Source organism: Pristiophorus japonicus, chromosome 6 (genome assembly GCF_044704955.1).
Source record: "Pristiophorus japonicus isolate sPriJap1 chromosome 6, sPriJap1.hap1, whole genome shotgun sequence".
Taxonomy (NCBI): domain Eukaryota; kingdom Metazoa; phylum Chordata; class Chondrichthyes; family Pristiophoridae; genus Pristiophorus; species Pristiophorus japonicus.
This window is the reverse complement of record NC_091982.1, coordinates 194,581,077-194,607,174: the sequence shown is the minus strand read 5'-3', so window position 1 is coordinate 194,607,174 and position 26,098 is coordinate 194,581,077. Positions and strand designations below refer to the sequence as shown.

The 26,098-nt window shown below is 42.5% G+C and overlaps 1 protein-coding gene across 1 annotated transcript in view; it reads left to right on the top strand.

The window, feature by feature from the left end:
- The window catches only part of LOC139266239 (inactive N-acetylated-alpha-linked acidic dipeptidase-like protein 2), a 795,403-nt gene that overhangs the window by 174,139 nt on the left and 595,166 nt on the right, over window positions 1-26,098 (top strand). Inside the window, exons 4-5 of the mRNA XM_070884068.1 lie at window positions 6,088-6,207; window positions 24,925-25,075. Of these exons, the coding sequence (XP_070740169.1) occupies window positions 6,088-6,207; window positions 24,925-25,075 (271 nt within the window). The remainder of the gene's footprint in view (window positions 1-6,087; window positions 6,208-24,924; window positions 25,076-26,098) is intronic.

Genomic DNA, 26,098 nt, shown 5'->3' with positions numbered 1-26,098 from the left:
GTACACCAGCGAGTGTTCTGCACAGATACCCACATACTGTCAATGCCAAATTAAAGCATTTAATTTGTACAGTTAATATCAGCAGAGGAAAATATTTGTGATTGTTTCATAGAGTTTCTGTAGGTGAAGCCCTGCTGCCTGGCCACAGTTGTATTTACAATTATATCATGACTCCCATTTCTAACTGTGAAACAATAATTTAGGGGACCTTTCAGTGCTTGTGGCTGATTTGACGTGTTTGACTAGAATGCATCCATCAGAGATTATACTTTTACAACTGGGGAGAGGGGAGCATGAGCAAATGTTAATATGTGTGTTCGTTGATGAAAAGTAATATTTTGAATCCATTACAGATATCTAATTATTATAAAGCAAGACAAACAATTGAGAACAACAATTGATAATTGAGACATGGTTCAAAGGCAAGCAGCATAAACACAAATGTAAACAAAGTATTATTCCCTTTCTAATCCAGTCTAAGGCCCAGAAATTCCAACCATGTTCAATTGGTGCTACACCTCATTATAATTATCATGTGTGCAGCCAGTGGTACCCTGTATACATTGTTTAGGGGTCAGGGCAGAAATCGGGCTTAACTGATGCTATTTCAAGGTAGCCAGCACCTCTTAAAGGAGAGATGCACTCTGGCTTCAGATAGTAGGGAATGGCTGCAAGATTTGAAGATTCTCTGGTGACGCTTAAGAGGCCCTGGTCCAGATCGTAGACAGGATGAGGGAGATCCTGTTTTCTCCCTCCCCATACCCGCCTCCCTCCCCCGGGGGTGAGTAAACCCTCCAGGCAACATCAACATCACCAGTGGGAAGAAGTTAATGCCAGTGGCTTAGCTCCCAGGACATAGCTACAATGCCAAAAGAAGTTCAATGACCTCATAGAGTTGACAAGGTAAGAATACTGCTCTTTTACTCTGTGCTCACACCTTCACCACATGAAGCGTGATAACTCTCAATACTCCCCTTCCCCACTTCCTTTCACTCTCCTACCATCACTGCACCACACTACTCCAGCTCCTTCTCATCCTGCGAACACACTCTGCACTTCCTACACTCACAACTCACTTCCTCACATCTTTCACACAACATATGAACTATTCAATCATGATTTGCACATTCTCAACACTTCAGAATGCTGTCACTAACAAAATCCCTTCTTTCATGCAGGAGCCGGCCGCACACAACATGCGGCCGGAGACTGCGACTGGAGCCAATCCCCACATCCTGCCCCCTGTCCAAGGTAAGATGCTGATCAACACGAACAGGGGCAGTCATGGCCATGGTGAGTGGCAACGCTGGAGGAGATGTGTCACAGGATTTCGTCACAATTTATGCTCTTTTTCCCTTCTTCTATTTCACCCTACACACATGCATAACAAACTTTAGCTGCAGTCAGTAGCAACCCATCTCTCTCTGCTCTCCCTTCACACTCAAAGCTAACCCCTGTCTCTCTCTTTCATTTCAGGTCCTGAAAGTATCAACACCATTGTGCTACTTCAGGAAAAGGAGACCAGCCTTCCTGAAGATGCAGCATCTCTCGTTCCAAACTTAGCAAGCACCAGCTCAGAGAATGGCACCACGTGTATTTTAGAGGGTAGTCTACAGGAGGGGTCTTCACATGTTGAGTCACCGACCACAGGTGTGCAGAAGGTAGGATAGAGGGGTAGAATGCCACAGGTGCTAGCTCGCCAGAGGGTGAGATCACATACTAACTCTGCTACAGAGGACTCAGATGAAGACTTCAAGGGCCCAGGCTACTGAAGAAGGCTGATGGACATACACCAGGAAATGCTAGGTGCATGGGGTAGCCTGCTAGCGAGCCTGCATGACTCAGTGAATGGAGAACACCAGTTACAACTCGTGTTGGGGCTTTGTGTAGTGCATGGAGACCATTCTGTCTAACATGGAGAGAGTGGTCAACTCCATGAACACGACAATGGCGCCCGCCATGGTGGAGCCTCTGCTGACACTGCTGCCATGGACAGCTGCACTCTTGGCTCTGGGGGCCTTTGTTGACATAGGCTTCCAGATAGTTACATCACTCCTGCATTCTATTCTTGCACAGAGCTAAAGGAGTCGTGTAGAAGTACAAATGCATAAATGTACAAGTTCATGCTAACTTTTAATATATATATCTGCAGTAGATGTTAGAGGGCCAATTTTATAAATGGTTACTGCAGGTGAGGGAAGCTTGTCTGTTCGAAAAATATACTGGATACATTGTAAACACACCATGGCAAACACACTGATATTTGAGAGCAGGATGGGCAATACTGGTGATGGAAGAGTTGACATTAATCTGTCAAGTATCTCAGATCTTGAGCTGTGTAAATGGCAAATTGCATATCTTGAGTAGAATGGAGTACACCATGCATGTGACTTATCAGTACTTGCCTTTTGGTGCTGAAGAAATTCTGGTTAAAATATCTCTGATAACTAATCAAGGCCCCTCTATAGAGTTAAGTAATTTAGAATATAACTACATTTACAACTTACAATAATGAAGAGTTTTCATATACTCTTAAAATATTGCCCATTTATTACTTTCAGTTTATGTATATCCATTTCAGTTGAATGAACTGCAGCTAGTTTTACAAATCTGATGGAGCAGATTTCAGCTAATTTAATAGTAAAATTGTTAAGTATTTAAAGAAATCTCAAACTCTTAACATTAGTGCAATGTTTCTTTAAAGCTGTCCTTGGAATGGAAATGCAGGCAGTTCAGATAATAAAGCTAATTAAAAAGTTCAGTTTCATGTTCTGAAATATTCTGTTAAATATTACCACTGAATGTGAAGATTAATGTTTCCTCAGGGCTCTTAGTAACATGTTAGAACAATGCCACAGAGCTCATTATAATGCTCAGCAATATTAAATATTAGTACACTCCATAGATCGAGGACGACACCAAAGGATTTAAGAAATGACATAGCTAAAAGTTATTTGAAAATTATTTTAAAAGTCTTAATTTACTGCGTTGGAAAGATGACTGACATTTTTTGCTGCATGATGGATTGACATTACTTACGAACACTGACATGGCAATCTAACTAATTTTGAATTTCTATTTTGTTTTACTTCAAGATAGCCATTAACCCAACATTGACTTTTAACCTCCCCTGCCCGTTGGAAGCCGTGTGTGGGGCAGTTAAAACAGAACGGAGGACTTATCCACTGGCTTCACAAAGCCCTTTGTAAAATATGCAGATTGGGCTTTGATGATGTCATTGGGACCCGACTGCAGTATTAACCTGAGGCTTAAATGGGGGAGCAGTAGCGGCTTCCCTGTGAAGTCAACGCTGTCGGGCTGTGGATCCAGGGCAACAAAAGGCATTTTAAAAAATATATATATTTTAAGTTTCCTTGTGGGCCAGGAGGAGCACGAATGCACAGGGAAACCTGGGGCCTCCTGTGCCCCAAGTTTCCCTCCTCCTTCCTCGACTGCGATCCCTTTGAATATACACTCCTAAAGACTTACCTTATTGCCGGAGATGATTCCCTCTGGTTCCCGACAGTGTTCTTCTACCTTCCCATTTTAATGGCTGGGTAGCTTTTCCTGCCGACTTCTAAGCCGCTTTGGTCAGGAAGCCAGCCAGCGGCAAGCTAATGAGGCCCAGCTGTTAAAACTGACTAGATGCCCCTTTGCTGCTCCTGGCTAATTACTTCCCCTTTTATAATTTTTATCATTGATTAAATGAATTGGTATGTACAGCAGTGTTTGAATAAAGCTTGAAAACAATAATAGGGGATAATACCAGCCAATATTATGTAAACCGGTTTCAAATTCAGCATATCAGTGATGTACTACTCTCGTGCAAACTGAAGTAATAAACAAAGTAGGTTATGGGTGCAGAATTTATACCACTAATTTATTTGCATGGAGGGATATATCCTTTGTGGTCTAATGGTGTAAGATGCATCTTTTGTGTATTCATTTGCATGGCAAAAACTGCTGACCTGATACAATCACAATAATCCCAGAGCAGACAGAAATCAAAAGTTGTTCTAACTGGATGTTATGTTAGAGAAATCGTGGCCAGTACCACAAAGTGGGTTTGTGGCAACAATTTGATGAATTTTCAATCTCAGTCATGCCACTGTGAGGAAATGCTGAGCAAACTTGGCCAGTTTTCTGGGAAAGGGAAAGGGGCATTCAGCTGGACAGTCATCACTCGACACTGTTATGCGTGTGATAGCAGCTAATTTAGGGTGCTGATGCAAAAGGTGTGGCAGTTGGTCAGCCACAGTTGGTGTATAGCCCAAGAAGGCCAAGGTAAGGGGAAGATATAAATACAGAGGGATTTGTCTCCTCACCAATAAACAAATAGATTAGCTGACTAAAAAGGTTCTTAATAGCTCTAATGGCTCCTTGGTGGCTGATAGTGCTTGCCAAACCCACACACAATTAACAATTTAATGATCTGATTCTTACTGTGAAGTTAATGCCCCCCACTGTACATTGTCAGGAGCAGAGTTATTTAATTAAATTGCACGGAATATAGATATTCTATGTTCCTTTAAAATGGAAGCAAATTAAAAGAAAGAACTTACTTTCTTATATAGCGCCTTTCACAACCTCAGGACATCCCAATTTGCTTCGCAACCAATGAAGTATTTTGAAGTGTAGACATCATTGTAATGTATGGAAACGTGACAACCAATTTGTGCACAGCAAGGTCCCAAACCCAGCAATGAGATAAATGACCAATTCAATTGTTTATGTGGTGTTGAGAGAACTCTCCTGGCATTGTTCGAACAGTGCCATGGGATATTGTATGTCCACATGGGAGGGCAGATGGGACCTCAGTTTAATGTCTCATCCAAAAGACGGCACCTCCGACAGTGCTGCACTCCCTCAGTACTGCTCTGGTGTTGGTCTAGATTTTGTTCTCAAAGTATGCAGAAAGGCTTGAACCTACAACCTACTCGTTGAAGAGGTAAGCATGCTACCACTGAGCCATGGCTGGCACCTGCCTTAATTCAAAATTAGAATTGTAATGCTCATCTTCCATTTCTTTCTGTTGCAAAATATACAAAATTATTTCAGAAAGGCGACAAATATTTTGCCACTGTGACTTTATTTGTTTTATGCATTTTGATCTTGAAAGTTTTCCCTTTGTGAAATTTGTTTGAACACAATGGAAGGCAACTTAATTACTTTTCTCGATCATGGGAAGTTTCACTTTGTTCAAGCCAGTTTGGTTATCTCACAACACCAATCCAGGGCGTTGTTTTTTCTTTTTACCAACACTCACCTTTTCTCTTTTTTTGCGTAGGTATGATCAGGCAGGCACGGTAGAAAAATCTGTTCTTGCAAATTGTAAACACAGTCGGGTGGATACTCTGCTAACAAACCCGGCAACACTTCCTTAGTCCATGCATTAGCAGTGGGTTTATCACTGCCCACTTTTTCATCACGCAGCTTTTTGTAAACTATGTTGTATCTCATTTTCCACTCCAAGTTAATTCGCTTTAGCTTTCAACAGGCAGCAGGATTTTCTGATCTTTTTTATGATTAAACTACCTAAGCAGCGCTTCACCAACATTGGCCAACTTACTTTCATGTGTTAATTTTTTATCCCGGTTCTCATTTTTTCCCCGTCCTTCAGGTTCAAAGGTGACAAATCTCATTCAAGTGGAATTTCTGCATGGTACACTTGCATAGAAACAGGATATGCAATAAGTGAAATTGCAATAAAGTGAACTTTTCACAATTAAAAGTATAGGGGAAAAACAGGACTTTAGAAATGGTCGCATTAAAATGGAAATTGCAATTAAGCAAGTTGCAAATAAACAGGGACCTGTAGTAATGCTAAATGGTTAATAAAAAAAGTTGCAGTTTCATTTCCTAATTAGATAGAACATTTCTGACATTTTTCTTTTTCCATGGAACTTTCACATGTTTAATTCCTTTAATATTTTTCACTATTCATAAAGCTTGAATATTCAACTAATACCTGTACCTGTTTTGACTGAGTTAGTGATAACTAGACAATTAATGGGCTATGCTAGCAACTGCAACAGCAGAAACTGTTTAATGAATGTTGAAAACACTTTCTGCCTTCTGATTTTTCAGGCGGAAATCATAGATGTACAGTATGGAACAACTGATGATCTGCTCCGACTTCAATCAAGTACCAATGTTACCAAAAAAATTGCACTAATTAAGCTTGGACAGGCACCTTTATTGTATAAGGTAAGGTAAATTAAAAATATTCCGGGATTAAGTTTTTTTTACACTAGGAAAAAAATCCTAATAAGTTTATTGAAAACAATGGCCCACATTTTGTGATCGGAGGCTTCCGCGGGCGGATGCCTCCGACCTGCAAAAAGTCTACGAACTTACCTGCTGGTAGTTTGGCAACGTGCGGTCCTGGGCCTCTACGCGTAGGCCTGCGTAGAGGCCCACGTATCCCAGGACCATAGGCGCTTCGCAAGCGCCCCTGGGATCATGTTGGCCGGCCCAACCAATGAAAGTAGGGGGATCCCCATTCATACTTATGGTGAGTTCCATTTCTACAGAGCTGCCATAAGTATGAATGGGAATACCCCCAAAAACACACAAACACATTAAATAAATAAAAAAACACGTTACATATTTAAAATTAATTAAACTGCAATTTAATTAAATATTTTATACAGCATTTTTTTAAATTGTTTTATATATGTTTTAGCAGGGCTTAAAATAAACTTACCTTAATGGGCAGGGTTTTTAATATATAAATGAGTGATAAAATGTTATTTTTCTATTTTTTAAAACTCTTTTTACCAGTGTAAGAATTTGAAGAGCATTCATTGGGCAGAAGTTGGGAACATAGCCCAACTTTTCGCCCACGGAGGCCCTTTTCTGTCGGATGCATGCGATCTGTCAAAAGGATTCTTGACAGATCACAAGTTCCGGGTTTTGGCGCATGGGCAGCACATATCTAAACTCGGAACTAGTGGGGCCCCTATGGGTTCGTGTGCACCTCGTACATGCCCGTAGGAGCTGCAAATTCAGCCCCAATATGAACACAAAGTTAATAAAGTATTTTCATTAAAAAATGCTATTTTAGTTTAATACCAAATTACATTTTTGTAGTCATCACTAATTTAGCATTTATGGCATAACAGCTATCCAGTAATGCAGCCTTTAGTTTCATAGGGCTCAATTTTGGCCATGACTTGCTCCAATTTTTTTGGAGTAAGTTGTTTTTCTGGTGTAAGTTTAAAAAAAACGGCACTTTCCCCAATAAACTTGCTCCAGAGTAAATCAGTTAGGTACGATTTTTTTTAGTTGAGTTTTTTTTTCAAAAGGGGGCGTTCCCAGACATTTGCGCCAGTTTTGGCCATTTATACCACTTTGGCCAGCTAAAGCTTACTCCAAATCGACTTAGGTGGATTGTGGCCAGCTCTGAAAAATCTTGCGGGCAGTTAAGAAAGCAGCGCACATTAGTACATCGGCGGACATTAGGCCAGGGATAGGGGAGGGAAGGGAACCGGAGAGGACCTGAAACTAAGCAACCAAGCACCAACATTGCAAGCAAAAGCTCAAACAATTGAAATACGAATAGAAATCAAGTAAATCCTACCTTAATCTTTAAAGTCAGCCCGGGAAGGCAGCGGACCGGCGTGTGCGTGAGGCCATTTGGACTGGGAAAGGGGCAGCAAGACGCGCACCAGGAGTCCAGGGCTAGGGGTGGCTGCAAATGAACGGGGGTGGAGGGGGGGTGCGGAAGCAGAGCGACTGAACACGGCATCGGTGGGAGTGGGAGGGAGAGGAAGAGATGCTGCCCGAGTGCCAAGTTTCAACGCTACTGAGCATGCACGCACATCGGGACCTGGCATCACTGCGCATGCGGGTAGCTGCCGGCTCTGTTTTCGGCGCAGGGCTTTAGCTCCGCTCCCCACTGCACTATATATGCCGCACCAGGACCCGGGACACTCGGCAGAACGGCCAGGATGGGGGCACATTTTTTCCACGCCATTTCCAGCGCACAAAGTCAACGCATCTAGGGTAAGTGCGCCGAAAAAAGGGGTTGGGGAAAATTGAGCCCATAGTTTTATTTACATAAGATTATATTTGGATGAAAACGTCTATTCTCCTTCAAATGTCCTGATTGACCCAATTAGTGCAGTATTTCTTGTTCCCAGAAATATTCACTAAAGAAGACCGTAGTAGCATGCCATCATAAGAGATTAAACATAGAAAAAACATAGAAAATAGGTGCAGGAGTAGGCCATTCGGCCCTTCGAGCCTGCACCGCCATTCAACAAGATCATGGCTGATCAACCACCCCAGCACCTCCCCCCCACGCCCTCTCCACAACCCCTGACCCCCCCCCCCAGCCGCAAGGACCACATCCAACTCCCTCCGAACACATCCAATGAACTGGCATCAACAACTCTCCGCGCAGGGAACCCCACAGGCCAACAACTCCCCGAGTGAAGAAGTCTCTTCCAATCCCAGCCCCAAACAGCCCACCCCATCCCAAGAGCATGCCCCCCCACCGCCACCCCCCCCCCCGGCTCCGGACCCACCCAACATTGAGAACACTCCCCCCGCACCCAACCCGCCCTGTCCCGTCAGAATCCTTCCCAAATGCCGAACACCCCCGGATGTCGAGTCCCGGCCACCCCGGAGCCACGCCCCCGCGACGCCAATCACACCACATCCATCAACCGCCATCTGCACAGTCAACCCGTCCACCCCACTCTGAACACCCCCCGCACCGAGGCACAGAGCCCCCAGGCCCGCCCCTCCAACACACTTCGCTCCCCCCCCCCCCCCAGACCTCCGCTGCAATGTAGCCCCTCCCGTCCCCCGCCCTGGGTTTCTCCGCCACCCCCACCTCCACCACTCTCCCCTCCATCCCCCGCCCCCGTCTCCCCTCCACTTCCCTCTGCCTCCCCGCACAGGCTCCCACCTTGGGGCGGTGACCTTCTGGGGCAGGGAATTTTAGCCGCAGCATGGAAGTCCTGCTCCCGCCGCAGAATTGGCCTTACCACCCCTCAATGGAAGCGGAGTGCAATTTCTCACACTACACTTTCTTTGGGGGCAGTTACCGGGGCACGACTGAATGCTCCTGTGACAGTTTGAACTGGTGCTCTCCACTCTCTGTCCTGTGACAGTTTGAACTGGTGCTCTCCACTCTCTGTCCTGTGACAGTTGGAACTGGTTTCTGCGACTAAATTCAGTAACGTTGACATCATTTGCAGGACAGATTCTAAACCAATAAATTCTAGGAGTGGAAGACAGATAGCCAAAGTTGCTAAGTCAGATAAATCTACAAAATAGATGATCCCTTTTGATGAACCTGTCACCTAACATCAACAGGAAGGGTTACCATTTGCTAAATGTGCTATTTATCTGTGATGCCCACCTGATGATCCTGCATATTAATTCAGAGCACTGAAACATACCCAATATCATCTTCCTGCATCACCAGCACAGGAAAGGTACAACTACACACGCAATGACTCAAAGTGGTGGAGAGGACAATCGGGATGCTTGTAGCGTGCTTCTATTGCCTGAATAGGTTGTGTGGTATTCGACAGTATACTGATAAAGTAGCAAAATTGTAGTGGTCTATTGCGCACTGCACAATTCTGCCCTACAGGAAGGGCTCACCCTTGTTCTTGGCAGACAAGATGCCCAGGGACTGAAGGATCATGAAGCGCATGTCCTTGGGCCCATGAGTAGTGGCCTCCCAGAGGCAGGCACAGTAGCTTTGGCCAGGGTGGTGTTAGTAACTCAGATGTTTGAACACTGATAATATCACTCCGCTCTCCTCCCCAGCCCCCTCCCATGCATTCATTTCAAGAATGTACAGCATTATATTAAAGGAACAACTCGCCACACTTCAGCAGAGAAATAATATATTGTGTGTTGCATGGTATACTGGTCCTGTCCTTGTAAAACAGTGCATCCTCGACCTTACCATGACCTCAAGAGGTCTATTAGTGGTATAAAAAACATAAGATGCAGGTTAGTTCCTGCAACCTCTGTAAATTTGCTACTTTTCAATGTGCGATCGAAGCTTTTGAGTGGAGGTCCCCATGGTTCTCAGTAAAGAAATAAACACAAAATAAGTTAGCCCAGATACGATGGGGTCAAAATTCAGGTGCACCAGAAAGCTCGCACACCTATGATTTTTTAATGGTACTCACTGCTGGAACTCTTGGTGCGGTGAGTAGATCCATTTTCAGGACTTTGAATTTTTTTCAAAGTCTTACAGGAAATGGATCATAATGGGAGCGGGCCTTAAACTCAAAGCCAGGCTGACTGGCTGAAAATGGGTCGTTTGGGCCTTCCGCCGCTGTCAATCAATGTGGTGACATCACAGTACGTGAGCGTCACCACGTGCTCTTCCCTCCATTAAAAGGGAATGATTCTATCATTTTTTAACTTTGACCACTGGGCCACCGGGGAGGGTTTTGGCAGGGCCAGCGGCCTGGCACCCAAGAGGGGGTGCCAGGCTGCCAGGGCCAAACCCGAGGGCACTATTTTGCCGGATGTCAGGCAGCAAAAATGTTTGCATTGCAGCCGTGGCAGTGGGCCCTCCCCTTTAAGGGCCACTGTGCTGCAGGGCCGCGCACAGTCTTCAGAGGGTGCACTGGCAGAGAAACCTTCCAGGGGCATCGCCTGGCGGGAGATTGATGGAACGAGGTGAAAATGGCTGGGTAAGTATTTATTTTATTTTAAATTGGCGGCGCATCAACTTGGGTAGGACGGGGTCCAGGCCGAAAAATCCCCGACCTGAATTTTGATCGGGTCGGCCTGTTGACCCCAAAGCGGTGGCCATTCGCTTTTTGGGAATGGCTGCCGCAAACCTGAATTTCTGCCCCGATATCAGTTAAATCTTTGGATCACCTGAAGAAAAAAGGATATAAGGAAAGAACATCAGGGAAGCTCTTTTTCAACCTTAGATAAAGCCTAATTTGGACCTATAAGACCAAACAGTCCTCATGTTATTGCCACAAAACAACAACTTGTATTTATATAGCACCTTTAATATAGTAAAACCTCCCAAGGCACTAAACAGGAGCGTTATCAAACAAAATTTGACAGCGAACCACATAGGAGATATTAGTACAAATGGCCAAAAGCTTGGTTAAACAGGTAGGTTTTAAGGAGCATCTTAAAGGAAGAAGGAGAGGGAGAGATGTGGAGAGGTTTAGGGAGGGAATTCCAGAACCTCGGGTTTTGGCAGCTGAAGGCTCGGTGGAGCGATTAAAATCGGGGATGCTGAAGAGTCCAGATTTGGAGGAGCGCAGATATCTCAGAGGGTTGTAGGGTTGGAGGAGATTACAGAGATGGGGAGGGGGCGACATCATGGAGGGATTTGAAAACAAGGATGAGAATTTTAAATTCAAGATGTTGTTTAACCGGGTGCCAATGTAAGTCAGCGAGCATGGGTGTGATGGGTGAATGGGGCTTGGTGCGAGTTAGGACCTGGACAGCAGAGTTTTGAATCACCTCAAGTTTACAGAGGGTAGAAAGTGGGAAACCGGCCAGGACTGCATTGGAATAGTCAAGTCTAGAGGTAACAAAGGCATGGATGAGGGTTTCAACAGCAGATAAACTGAGACAAGGGCGGAGTCTGGTGATGTTACGGAGGTGGAAATAGACGGTCTTAGTGATGGCATGGATATGTGGTCAGGAGCTCATCTTGAGGTCAAATATGACACCAATGACTGGTTCAGCCTCAGACAATTGCCAGGCAAGGGGATGGAGTCGGTGGCTCGGGAACGAAGTTTGTGGCGAGGACTGAAGAATAAACCAGGATAACCCTCAATTATTAATTGTGAAGATTACAAAGTGCACATAAATTGGGTATTTAATTTATAAAAGGACATTATTGTTTCCAGATATAATGAATGAGCTGGCTGCTATGTTTTAGTCTTGCTTTGACCCCAGTCATCAACCAGTAACTAGTGTTTCCTGAGTACAGTGCCAGCTCATAAAAAGTCAAATCAAGCACTTGAGGCAGATAGGTCACCTACCTTTTTCACCCCGATATGATTAAGTTAGAAGATAATTAGGTACTGTGACTGGTCTGGGCATGAAAACACCCATAAGTTAACACAAATTAGCACTAAATCTGACACTTAGGTGCCATAAATTATGGCTGGCGCAAGGAATGGAAACAATCTCACAAGTGCAGTTGAAGTGATATTCCTGAACAATTACTTCAAATCCAATGGAAATGGGTATTACTGAAGCAAGGTGTTCAAAATACCCATAGTCTGACCAACCAGATACTGCAATTTTAATATGTTTTTAAAGATGTTGGTTGAAGGATAAATATTGGCCAGGACATCAGATATAACTCCCCTGCTCTTCTTCGTAATAGTGCCATAGGATCTTTTACGTCCACCTGAGAGAGCAGATGGGGCCTCGGTTTAACGTCTCATCCGAAAGATGGCACTTCGACATTGAGTCTAAAAACACAACTTTTTTCTAAATTGTGTGATCAATTTTGTAATATGGATAGAAACATAATATTTTCAATTTTTTGAGTTCCAATTCAAAAATAAAAGTAAATGAAGCACAGATTATGCATATCTTGAATGAGTAAATAAGGCTTTTAAATCTGCTTTGAAATTCCACCATAAGAATGCTATTTTGTAACTTCTGTCCCTGTCCTGATGTAATCTTCTCGTATGCACAGGCAAGATCCCAGATTTGAATGTATCTTTATTTAGTCATTCATCATTGCATTGTAAGAGAAAATATAAATGGAAGCAGATTTCCTTAAGGGTTGCTCACGATAGGTCAAAGGATACACTGATGTGTGATGGTTAAAGTGTGAGTGGAATAAGTATGAAGCTTACAGAAAATATGCGATATATGCAAGCCTTTTAATATATCGCATACACATCGCTCACTGGGCGTCAGAGGATATGGCAGTTCTCGGGGGGGGGGGGTGGTTTATGCCATGTAGGGCATAACACCAGGGCCACTAATTTACTGTGACTGAATAAGTCAAATTCCATTTTGATTACAAGATCTTCTGGATCACACTGGTGCTTTGAGTACCGAGTTCCACTACTCTCTCCATTATTCTGTGGCAATTGTCAATGAATGGTGTTGATTTACATATCCCTTTAAAAAAGAATATACAGTAAGATGCCATGGAGAGATGTACCTCTGGTAGGTAGATATCTAGTATTTAACAGTATTAGGAAGGGGGATGGGTTTATCTGCATCGGAAACAGTCTTGGTTTTAGTAGCAAAAGCAAAATACTGCGGATGCAGAAAATCTGAAATAAAAAGAGAAAATGCTGGAAATACTCAGCAGGTCAGGCAGCATCTGTGGAGTGAGAAACAGAGTTAATGTTTCAGATTGATGACTTTTCGTCAGAACGGTGGATTCCTGGAGCAGGAGGGGGAGAGCACAGGCTGGCTATACATATGGAGAGTCGGTGTGGGGGTGGGTACAGTTTCCAGGATCTGGCAACATTGGTTTGTAAGCTTCTCTGCAAATAAAGAATTGAGTGTTTCATGATTGGTGCAGGTGGACCTCTCTCTCTCTCTTTCCCTCTCTCTCTCCACGCTGTCATTAATTGCAATTTTTACATTTTCTATCAACAATAAAACAAAGGCAATGCTATCAGACCCTTGGTGTTTGCCTGAGAAGCTTTCAAAATTCAACTCATTTGTTCATTAATTTTGGAGGTGGGGAAAGAAATAAATGAAGATGAAGAAAGACACTGGCCTCAATATGGCTCAGGCCTCTGCACATGTTCAGAATCAGTGAAGCAAACAAGAAGTTCGGGTCACTGCTCATTTGATTGGGCACATGCCAAGTACAGGTGTACCTGGATGTGCACACCCATTGAAGGAGGAGGAATTCCAGATGCAGTCAAGCAACTGCATGAAGCAGCACAGATACTGGAAGGGGGCAGTGAATTGTAATTGGCCTAGAAGGCACCAGTGACTTGGAGTTGACCTTTGAGGGCAGTTGGAGCAATGATCTGAATCCGAGGAGAGCACCAAATGCACCTACTAAAGTTATCCCTATAATAAGAAAAATGAGTGACACTATAACCATTGAGACATAACTGCTGTGTTTTCCAGCATCAATACTGGACCTGGAAATCTGGCAACCTACAATCAACAACAAAACTATCAAACATCAACTGGTGTAAAGGATGAAATGTAATCTTATGAAATACTGGACATATTTATATATGTCAATATTTTAGTTCTAAATCATAAAGATAGATACATATTTTCTCTTTTTTCAGAACTGATTATTGTTTAAACAGACATTACATAAATTGATGAATATCAGGATAACAAGCGTAGAGCCAGTAAACATTAGCTGCATCATTTATAAATGGTAGAATTGAGTATATTTATCTCATGGTATGCTGGCTGAACTCACTCAGACAGAAGACATTTACCACCAGCCAGGAAATCAACATATCGTTTTTGTTTTAATTTTATAGGGAGATAAATGTTGGGTTTATGTATGAGGAGACATAAAAAATATAATACGCTACCTTGTTTTCAAAAATTAAAACCAACAAATATATCTTTATTATTTTTCAAAAACCATAGGTAATATCTGAGAATGTGACTTTTGAAACTGTTTTCAAAGGCACATCAGAATTTGCTTTCAATAGTAATAGGAGGAAAACCTTGTGTAGAACTTCATTTATCATTTTAGTGGTGCTTTCCTCTCACTTACAAAAGGCAATCTTCACTTTCAGACATAACATATTGTCATTTGATGTTATCACAATGGATTTATTACAATATAAAATATTCCTGATGTACATAAAAACTTAAAAGAGCAGGAAATGTTTAAAGTGGGTAAATACATAATGGTTTGTATTTTATTGTATTCAGGAGGCACTTCTGCCACTTCGACGTTTACTTTTAGCAGATGACAGACAGCAGTACATGACAGTGCAATTCGAGAATCAAGGCTGTTCAACTTGGTACAATGATCAGTATAGTTTTATACAACATAAGAACATAAAAAATAGGAGCAGGAGTGGGCCATATGGCCCTTTAAGTCTGCTCCGTCATTCAATAATATCATGGCTAATCTTCTAGCTCAACTCCACTTTCCTGCCCAATCCCCATATCCTTTGTGTCCAAAAATCTATCGATTTCAGACTTAAATATACACAATGACTGAGCATCCACAACCCTGTGGGGTAGAGAATTCCAAAAATTCACAACTCTTGGAATGAAGAAATTGCTCCTCATCTCAGTCTTAAATGGCTGACCCCTTAACCTGTGACTATGATCCCTAGTTTTATATAGGCCCAATTTTGGCCATGACCTGCATCAATTTTTTTGGAGTAGGCTGTTTTTTCTGGAATAAGTTTAAAAAATGCCATTTTCTCCCAAAAATTTGCTCCAGAGTAAGTCAATTAGGTATGATATTTTTTAGGTCAGTTTTTTTTTCAAAAGAGGGCATTCCCAGACACTTGCGCCAGTTTTGGCCATTTATGCCACTTTGGCCAGCAAAAACTTACTCCAAATCGACTTTGGTCAGCGTATGTGGCCAGCTCTGAAAAACTTTGCAGGCACTGAAGAAAGAGCAGTGCACATTCGGCAAACATTAGGGCAGGGATAGGGGAGGGAAGGGAACTGGAGAGGACCTCAACAACCAAGCACCAAACATTGCAAGGAAAAGCTCAAACAATTAAAATATTAATAAAATGAATTAAATCCTACCAGAGAAATGCGAGCTGCTGGCCGCGATGTCACGGGGCAGTGGGTAGCCAGAGAGAGAGAGAGAGAGATGCTGATATACAAAACACTCTTTCTCTCCCCCCCACCCCCAAAACACTCTTTTTCCCCCCCCCCAAAACTCTCCCCCTCCATCCCCCCCATACACTCTCTCTCCCCCCCTGCCCAACAAACTCTTTTCCTCCCCCCCCCGCAAAAAAACTCTCCTCCTCCTCCCCCCCCCCCCCCGCCCCCCGCCACGCAATCAAAAGTCTCAAGCGTAGCCACTACATAAAAAATAGAACCGAGTCCTACCTCGGCCTAGGAACTCAGAGGGCCAGCCGGTGTGGGAGGTCACTCGGCCGGGGATAGGGTGCGGCAAGATCGGGCGTCCCTCCGACCTGGGATAGGGGCTGCGAGCATCGGGTCCTTCTCACAGCCCACAGGACACGCTGGGAGGGGCGAGGAGCATGTGCACAGCCCTCACTGAACATGTGCGCAGGTGCTTGCAGTGCTTTCTGCGCTGGCCTGTTGCTCCGCCCCCCCACCCCTCCCCATAGACTGCCCGCCACTCCACGACTCCGAAGAGCGACCAGGATGGGGCCCCTTTTTTCTGGCGCCCTTTCCAGCGCGCAAAGTCGCCGTGCTTCAGGTCAGTGCGCCGAAAAAACAGCTTGGGCAATGTTGGGCCCATCCTCTCCAGCTAAGGGAAACAGCCTCTCGGCATCTACCCTGTCAAGCCCTCTAAGAATTTTATATATTTCAATGAGATTACCTGTCATTCTTCTAAACTCCAGGGAATTTAGATCCCGTCTACTCCACTCCTCAATGTATTTGACAATCAATAGCAATATTACATTTTCAGCATGTGAATTAAAACTGAATGAACCTCCTTTTCCTGTCCTATTTTGTCATCCGTTATCGAGTGTCAGCTGTGGCTCAGTGGGTAGCACACTCGCCTCTGAATCAGATTGTGGGTTCAAGTCCTACTCCAGGGACTTGAGCACAAAAAATCTAGGCTAACACTACAGTGCAGTGCTGAGGGAGTGCTGCACTGTCTGAGGTGCTGTCTTTCGGATGTGATGTTAAACCAAGGCCCCATCTGCTCCCTCAGGTGGACGTAAAAGATCCCACGGTGCTATTTCGAAGAAGAGCAGGGGAGTTATCCCCGGTATCCTGGCCAATATTTATCCCTCAATCAACATAACCAAAAAGAAAACAGATTACCTGGTCATTATCACAGTGCTGTTTGTGGGAGCTTACTTGTGTGCAAATTCGCTGCTGCATTTCCTGCATTACAACAATGACTACACTTCCAAAAGTACTTCATTGGCTGCAAAGTGCTTTGAGACGTCCGGTGGTCATGAAAGGCGCTACATAAATCAAAGTCTTTGAAAAAAAATGCTAGAACTGTACTCCTGCTGGTATGTTTTCAAATTTGTCACTCTATCCCAGCAAGATAATTTTATGAGATCAGACATTTGACGACTCAGTAAAGCAGGTGAGATGGGGCAGATGGTTAATGTCAGGATCTTCGACACTCGGTATTACAGGTCAAATCACATTATACATCATTGCCACAACTCAAGCAATTTCTGATATTTGAAAACATCTCAAGTTAAAATTTTTATAGATAAACAAAGGGTTTTGCAACTAATAATCAAGAGTTTTTGTAATGACATACTTTTTGGGGTAAACATGTAAATGGCTATACTTCCACTGCATCATAAAGAGAGTAATTGCTCACTGAGAATTTAAAAAATGCATTTCCTTGTTCTGAAGAAGAAAGAATTGATCTTCTTTGCATAACAGATGGGGATAGACATTGTAAATAAAAGTAATTACACTAACAACGTGTATCATACATCTGTGTATTCACACATAGGTGCCTGCATGTCTTCCATTTGCACAACCTTCCGTGACAGTTGTAGCACTTACTCGAACCTCAAACTTTAGCCATCATTCAGGCTGATTTGCCAAGAGTGAAAAAATCAGAACTAAAGTGGTATAGAACATACAAATCAAAAACAAAGAACGTGGCTGGGAAACTATCAATGAAAACCGACTGAGGACTTATCAAAATAACAAATCCTAAACAACCAGTCATGAAAATGTAGCTATTTTCTCAGTGGAAAGATGCAGATGAAACAATTGAATCATTCAAAATACTTTTTCTCTGTAACTGAAATTCCTAATGTCCAAAATAAGGTTTGTAACATAAAGACATTTAAAAAAAATATATGGATTTTACAATAACATAATTAAATCTAACTCTCGTGTCTTTGGATAAATTTATTCATGCTTTTTTTTTTGAAGGTCTCTAAAACTTTGAACTTACATTTGATATCTTTGCCCAGAGATCTGAATCTGTTAGCTGAAGGCTAATCTGAGTATATAAGCCTAGAAATTGACTATCATCCAAATTGCAACGCTAACCAATGCAGCACATGCAGCACATTCATAATTCCAGTAGTAGGACTATGGTAAATTAGCCTGTTGGCCTCACTTGATTAGCTTCAGCCCGAGAGACAGCTCGCCCAAGGGACAGTAAGATCAGCTTGCTCAGACACCGGCTGAGGTCCTTTGGAGTGTCTGGTGGGTTGGGGGAAGCAACCGAGAGGGGGGCGAGGGTTGGCAGTCAGCAGGCTGTGGATTTAATGTGGAGCCAGGAGGAACGCTCCTGCTCCTCCCAGCTACAAGATAAGGGAAGTAAAAAAGTTCGTTCTTAGCATATAGCCTCTAGTGGTCCCTTTAAGAACTGCTAGTTTTCCTGACGAGGGATTGAAGAAGCTGACTGTAGGATGCTGCAGTCGTGCACAATTAAATCTTGCAAAGGATGCCTCTAACAGGCGTTGGGCCCCATATTTGCATATGCAATGGTCCTAATGCCTTTTTTAAGCATACATCATGGAGTAGATTTACCAATATGGCAGGCGCCGCACTTCCAGCCAGATTAAGTTTGTGCATGATGCCTGCCATTAGCCACCTGGTTTACGCCTGTAAACCGGCACAATGCGATCCAATTTCTAGGCCATAATTTTGAGTGGAAAATATCAAAAGCTGTATAAGTTAATCTTTTTGTATATTAACCGAATACAGCGTAATCTGTTTAGTTGTTCTGAGGTTTTTCCTCGCTTAAAATTCTTGGAGACTCTTAACTCAAGTAAATAATGATTTCTGAGGTGAATCGAAGTATTTATGATTGACAGAAAACTGGCCATTATAGTTGTTGTTGGTTGCAAGCCCTGTCCCCTCCAAATGTTTTCCCATTAGACTTAAAAATTGCGGACTGGACTTTGGTGCTTGAAAATAAAATAAATGTTATTAACTGTTCGAGAGGCAGAGACTCTGAGTGAAAAATATATACTTATTAATGCAACTTTTTATTTATCCAAGAAGCACAATTTCTTTCTCCAGAATCCAATTGCAAATCAATTAATTCAGTATTCACAGAGATTTGTTAGAAACCAAGGAGAGCCAGTGCTGCCCAGATCCTAGATCATGTCCTCTTGGGCCCAAGTTTCAACTGGATTTGCTTCTATTTTTTTGGAGCAACTAGTTTTTTTTTGGAGTATCCTAGAAATTGCAATTCTCCACATTTAGTTTGGCCCAGTTCTAGTGAGTTAGTTTAGTTTCGTTTTAGTTCATTTTTTTTCCAAAAGCGGGCGTGTCCAGCTACTTATGCTTGTTTTGCACGTTTGAACTGCAAAAAGTTACTCCAAACTAAATTAGAAAATAAAGAACCATCATCAATAATAAATGATAAATCAATAAATTAAAAAATTAAAAATTAAAAAAATAATAAATCAATCAATAAATTAAAAAATAAAAGTCATTACCTCACCTCTACTGCAGCATACAGCGCCTATCTGTTCAGCCAGGGGCGGGAAAGCGATCACCCAGCAGCAAAGCTCACTAAAGCATGCAGCAGCATATCTTCGGCCGTTCAGCAAGGGACTAGGGACGGGAAATCAATCACCGAGCAGCAAAGCCCACTAAAGGACGCAGCAGCATATTTTCACCCGTTCGACCAGGGGCTGGAAAGCGCTCACCCAGCCAGTGTTTCTGTGCCATTGCGCATGCGCGCACGCTCCAATGCGCATGCACAAAGCTGCCGGCATTCACAGACATGCTGGTCCCTAGCCCCGCTCTCATGTCTGCTGTGTAGACACAGCATATCGATAGCTCCGCCCCCTGCAGCTCAAGCTGTGCTGTGCCAACTGGAATGGAGGCCTGCAGACACTTCAGAATAGCGAAGTACTTTTTGGGCATACTTTTAATTCTAAATAATAGGCACAAGGCTCGGAGGTGTGCTATTCTAATTACCAGTTCAAACTCGGCCCCATAGTACTTATCTCTAACCTTGGGGTTCGTCTGGCATACCATCTTTTTGTGTTCTCAGCAGTAAGAATGCTAAGAGATAAAAGATATTTAAAAATATATTTAAAAAGACCTCCTTTATGAATGTAAAAATAATTAAGGATATTGCTTTGTAGTTTTGAACATTTGCAAAATGTAATCTTCAAAACAACATCGAAAATCAAAAATAAAACATGTAATTTAACTTATTCACCATAAATTATTGACCCTGATAGTACATTGTTTATTACATATGTAACACTCATACTGTTATAAATCAGTGTATTCTCTGACTCGCCATGAACAATGCCATGGGAAATCTGAGCTCCCTTGTGTGTGTTTATATAAAATATGCATGTGTACTATAATAGATTTGTATATATTTGCATAGGAGATCTCCAATAGCATTGTTCACAGTAAGACAGAGGATACACCATTTTATAGAAATAGTGTGTTTATGCCCTGTAGGGGCACAGATTTACAGTGACTGAATATGGCAAATGTTGTGATTTTGTTACTGGTGCTTTGGGAATTAGATTCTACAACTCGGAACATTATTCTGTGAATCTGTGAAAACCGTGAGGGAGTGGCCTTTAATTAATATACAATCTTAAAGCTGAGGATATACACAAAGATGGTTGGCAAAATATACCTGTTGGAGTTCGATACCTGTGTCTGCAATTTCCATCACCAGCAGAACTCCTGGAGAAACCGCATTAAACCACTTGAACAATTGTTTACGCCATTGCTCCAGAGGTTCTGTCGATCTCCAACTAAAGGAGGTTGTAAGTACAGCGTGACAAGTCACATTGGGTAAATCCCATTATAAATAGGAATATATAATGAGGGAAAAATGTATACAAAACGTGTGACAACGAGAGGAAATGTTGCAGACAGGAAGTATGTACTGATGTAAAATATAGCATACCTATCTGTAACATTGCTCATGGTCAGTCAGATAAAACTGACTTTATAAGACAGGAGTGTTATACAGGTTGTACTCATTTACTTTGTTTCGAATGCTGCGTGCGTTTAGGTAGAGTGTTTTAATACTAGTTTTTAAACCATGATTTTTAGTTTTGACCCCTCCTGCAGCCCCTTTATATTCATACATATTGTCCCTTCCTATCACGTTGTGGTTTACACTTATCCCAGTGCTACTCTGCTCTGTTGCCTCCTGCCTTTTGCATTCTTTCTTGGGGTTCTGTTCATCTGAGCTCTCACCCACTCTAACTAGCTCAGAGCCCTCTCCTGGGTTCCCATCCCCCTGTCAAACTAGTTTAAAGCCCTCCCAACCGTACTATCAAAACCACCCGCGAGAACATTGGTCCCGTCTCTGTTGAGGTGTAACCTGTCCGACTTGTACAGGTCCCACCTTCCCCAGAAGCAGTCCCAATTGTTCAGGAATTGTACCTGAGGTTGTACCTCTCCAGTCTGGGACTCTATGGTCTGGCAACATCCCTGGTTCGGCATCATTCCCGGCGGGGGGGGTCGCGACCCGCACTGTGTCCTGGGGTGCACGTGCATTTAAATGCTGGAGTCTGGAAGTTTTTGTCAGAGATACCCCATTCCTCCACAGGGAGTGCTGTAGCTGTCCTTGCCAATAGACTCGGCAGTGAAAGATATGTAATAGCGTGAACTTGGGTACTTGCCCAGTCGTTTCCCACTGAAGCTATCATAAAAAATTAGGGCTGGTGAGTTTTTAACGGCATGATAATTGAGCATTACTGCCAAACAACCTCTCTGGCCCTGAAAATTTAATTTTGCAAGTGTGCAGTCTCATCCTTCAGAAGTTAATTAATGTTGGCGATTTAAAAAAACTATTTTTAAAATTTATTTTCTGTTTGTATCTTTTATTTCACGCTCTCAATCCTATTTGTCTTTCCCAATCTTTATTCCATTTTCTGTACATGATTTAAATAATTTATACTTCCTGGTTTAGACCCGCCCCGGAAACGAAATGGGGCAAAGTTGCGCACTCTACTTCCTCTCAGGGTAGGCTCGGGGGCACTAGCCTGACGAACGTCGGAGTGCTACGCGGCCTCTCCGTGTAGCGCTGACATGTTTCAGAAGAGAGGGACGCTGTGAGCCCTGCACGGCTATTGATGGGCCTCCACTCGGCCACGGGGAATGCAGGATGCTGTAGGTGCAGCCCAGCACCGAAGTAGAGTGCTGGGCTGCACGAATGCAGCACGGACCCCGCGAAATCGGTAGAAAAAGGCCCGACTGGTAAGTGAGCCAAAATAAACAGGCGGCGCGCGGCAGCGCGCTACCTTCCCTTTTAGTTTTGTCTCGCGAGCGAAGTGAGGCCTGGTTCATGAGCCACGAGGCTTGTGCTATCATTGCCCATGGCAGCCTCACAGATCGCTGGCCAATTTCTGCTGCAGGGCGGAAATGGGTCGTCTCTCACAACAATGACGTCATCAGTGGAAGTGCAGCGGCCTAGCAGCAGGGGCATGGCGCTACCGTTTTCGTGCCTGCGCAATTTCGCGGGAGCTGGTAGCGCCCCCGGCCCCCGGGCGAAAACACTTTTGCACCCTCTGGAGGTGCTAACAGTAGGCGCACAGTAGGGGAATTTTGTCCATGTGTGTCTCAGTGAGGATTCTCCAATCTGAAGAGCCACACTGTTTGTTGACCTGCTGACAGACACCCTGTTGAAGGCATCGCACTGGATCAGGCACCAGATTAGAGCAAGTTTCTGCTTTGAAGCCCACAAAATCTTTGTGGGCAACTATCAGCAAAGTAAGTGGCAAACGCCTTTTTTTTGCCACTGACCATAAAATCAGGGCCAGAGAATCACACAGGGTTATAACATGGCCCTCAAACATCATTGACAATCACAGAATGGGCACATTGACATGCTTTTTACCTTGCATGCGAGATGACCTATGACCCAGGAAATGTGGTTGGGATTCCAGCGGAATCCGTGGGATGGATGGAGATTCTGCCCCTCGAAATATTGCTGCTGGGAGGCGAATCCTGGCCCAACTATCAGGAAAGATATATTGACCTTGGAAGTGGGTGCAGCACAAATTCACCAGCTGGGCTTAAAGGATTAAAATATGAGGAAAGGTGTTTAGGATGATTAAAGGATTTGAAAGGGTAAGTAGGGAGAAACTATTTCCTCTGGTGGGGCAGTCCAGAACAAGGGAGAATAACCTTAAAATTAGAACTAGGCTATTCAGGGGTGATGCCAGGAAGCACTTCTTCATGCAAAAGGTAGTTGAAATCTGGAACTCCCTCCCTCAAAAAGCTGTGAGGCTTTATCAATTGAAAATATCAAAACTGAGATGGACAAATTTTTGTTAGGCAAGGTTATTCAGGGTTACGGAATTAAAGTGGGTAGGTGGAGTTCAGATACAGATCAGCCATGATCAAATTGAATGGCGGAACAGGCTCAAGGGGTTGAATAGCATACTCCTGTTCCTATGTTCCTAAGTCTCTGTCAGAGGATTGTGGTTTACGGTTATTGAATATAGGAAATAATTTATACTGATAAAACAGTACTGAAAGATAAAAACACTTCTTCTGTTCCCTCACTGGTATTCACTTTTGTTGGAAAATCTTTTGTGGTAAATCTTTGTGTTTTGCTTTCAGTTTCCCTCCACATATTGATTGTGAAGTTGTTATTTTCAAGCTTGCTTTAATTGTATGAGAGGTGTTTTTGTTCTCATTGTACCGAAGCAGTTCCTCATCCTTTGGACTACTTGGCTTGAGAATTGGATCACTAATTTTCTTCCTGCTCCACCAAATCTTATTTCTAGAAGAGCTGCTTTATCCTCGGATTAAAATTGTAAAACCCATGTAATGAATTGATTTCAATAGTATCAACATTCATGTGCTCTAATCCTAGCATGTAAATGGATTTCATGAAAAATAAATGTTTTAGTTAACTTAATCCATTTTTCATGCATTTTCTTTTAACTACGCACAGAATCTATTACAAGGAGAGTACAACAAAACTATTCTGAATGTAACCCTTTAATTGACAGAATAGGCTTTTGCACATTACTTGAAATTTTGACCATTGCTGTATCTGCAGAAAGCTGAGAATAAACTGCACATGGAAGAGATGTAATTCATTATGATTTGTATCAGTGGGGCAATTTAAGACCATCTTCCAGACTATAATATTTTTCAAAAATTTGTTCAGTACACTACCGTTTAACTCATAATAAAATCTTATTTCTGTCAATATAAACTTTTTTCGTAATGAAGCTTATGGATCTTGTTGCAAACATTTTTGTGGAGTGATACAGCGTTCAAATCCAGCTTTGTAACAAGTGTAACTTGATGCCATGGTAATATCACTGCCATGAATAAAACAGATACATAAAAGTTAACAAATGTTTTAAGTGCTCCATATGTCAGTAATAATAAGGAGAGTGTGTGCAGCCGTCATAACTAAGAGCTAAGTCACAGGTTCAGCTTACACTGCAGTCTTGCAGATAACTGTTTTCATCTGCAGCAAGCTTCAAGTGAAGCATATTTCATTAGAACTGTCTGGTCTTACCAAACAATTTCAGATATATTTCATGAGTAGATAGTCTTTGGGTTTCCTGAGCATATCTCATGGAGCACTAAATATATTTGTCTTCCAGGCTGAAGTCAAGCAATAAGTAAGCAGTGAATATTGGGACTGTTTGTTTGTTCCGAACATATAGGCATGTTTTCATAATGTCATTACCACGATTTCCATAATAAATCATTAGAAAATGCAGTTGGAATGACGAGAATTACCTAGTTTAACACAACGTATGAATTGGTTACAGTTGGAAAGGCCAACAAACATTTAGAATTCTGTATTTAGCTCCACTAAATTAACTAAAAGATTTTGAATCTATAACTATTTAATCAAATTGCCCTTGCTGTTATTTACAGTTGTCTTTATTATTGGAGGCTGGTTTTGGAGGAGCTTTGGTCTACATCGACCCCTGTGATTCACCCCAAAGGGAGAAGATTGGTGATGAAACATTTTGGATTTCTTTGAACCCTGGGGGTGATCCATCTACACCAGGATATCCTAGTATCGGTGAGTCAAAGAAAGTTCCTGATAGTTGTTGTTAAAATGTAATAGCTAGAGGGGCAAATGGCACAGCGGACATCTTTTGGCAAATATTGGGAATTTCTACACCTAACAAGTGCTGTGTGATTTGCTGCCTGGGTTCTGCAATTGTGCATAGAAAGTCCCAGCAGCAATGAAAATGACGGTATCTGAGTGATAACAAATCACTTGCAGCAACAAATCATTTGCTCTAGTAATAACAACTGGAAAAATAATTGCCAGTGATTCATAAGCTTTGTGTTTGGTACACAATTTTTGCTCTTGATAGAGGAGATTAACATGTTGTCAGCACTGAGAAATTGAATATTTTTCCGATTTGGCATCTTGTGTCAGCAGCAGGCTGCCGAAGATATAGGGAAATGCTTTCTCTCTAAACCAAATTTTTATAGTACTAATGCCAGTTTTAAAACACAAACCACGTTGAATCATTGTGACATTCCCATTTCCCGAGTAAGATTGCTTAGTGTAATTATTGTTAAATTTTGTAGTTTTGTGCTATGTACTTGCATATAGTAGGAACTGACTCTCCAAACTCATCCTCATGCTTATAACAATCAGTAGACTTAACCAGTCTCGATTGCTTTTGAATCATATCCTCAGCAGTGAAAGTACAACACAGTGTGCTCCTGAATAATTGTATTGAATATTGTAGTGTTCTGACTCATCGACTTTCTCTAAACATACATTATAGAATATGAGTCTGATGAAGAAAGGGACCTCAAGACCTTTTGGGAAGTGACCTTATATCAAATAACCGATAAAGTATCCCAGCATGCTCAATACTTCTAGTTTCATCTCTATAATTTATAGAGCTCAGTGATCTCCATTGGCGTTTAATTGAAGTATATACATTTTATAAAAGTCTTACTGATTTTTTGTTTATGAAAAATACACTTTAAAATTTGTCAAGCTACTTGATTTAAGGAGTATTAATCCTCAACAGACTTTTTTCAAGATACTTGACATTTGATTTTATGTAGTCTTGGGTGT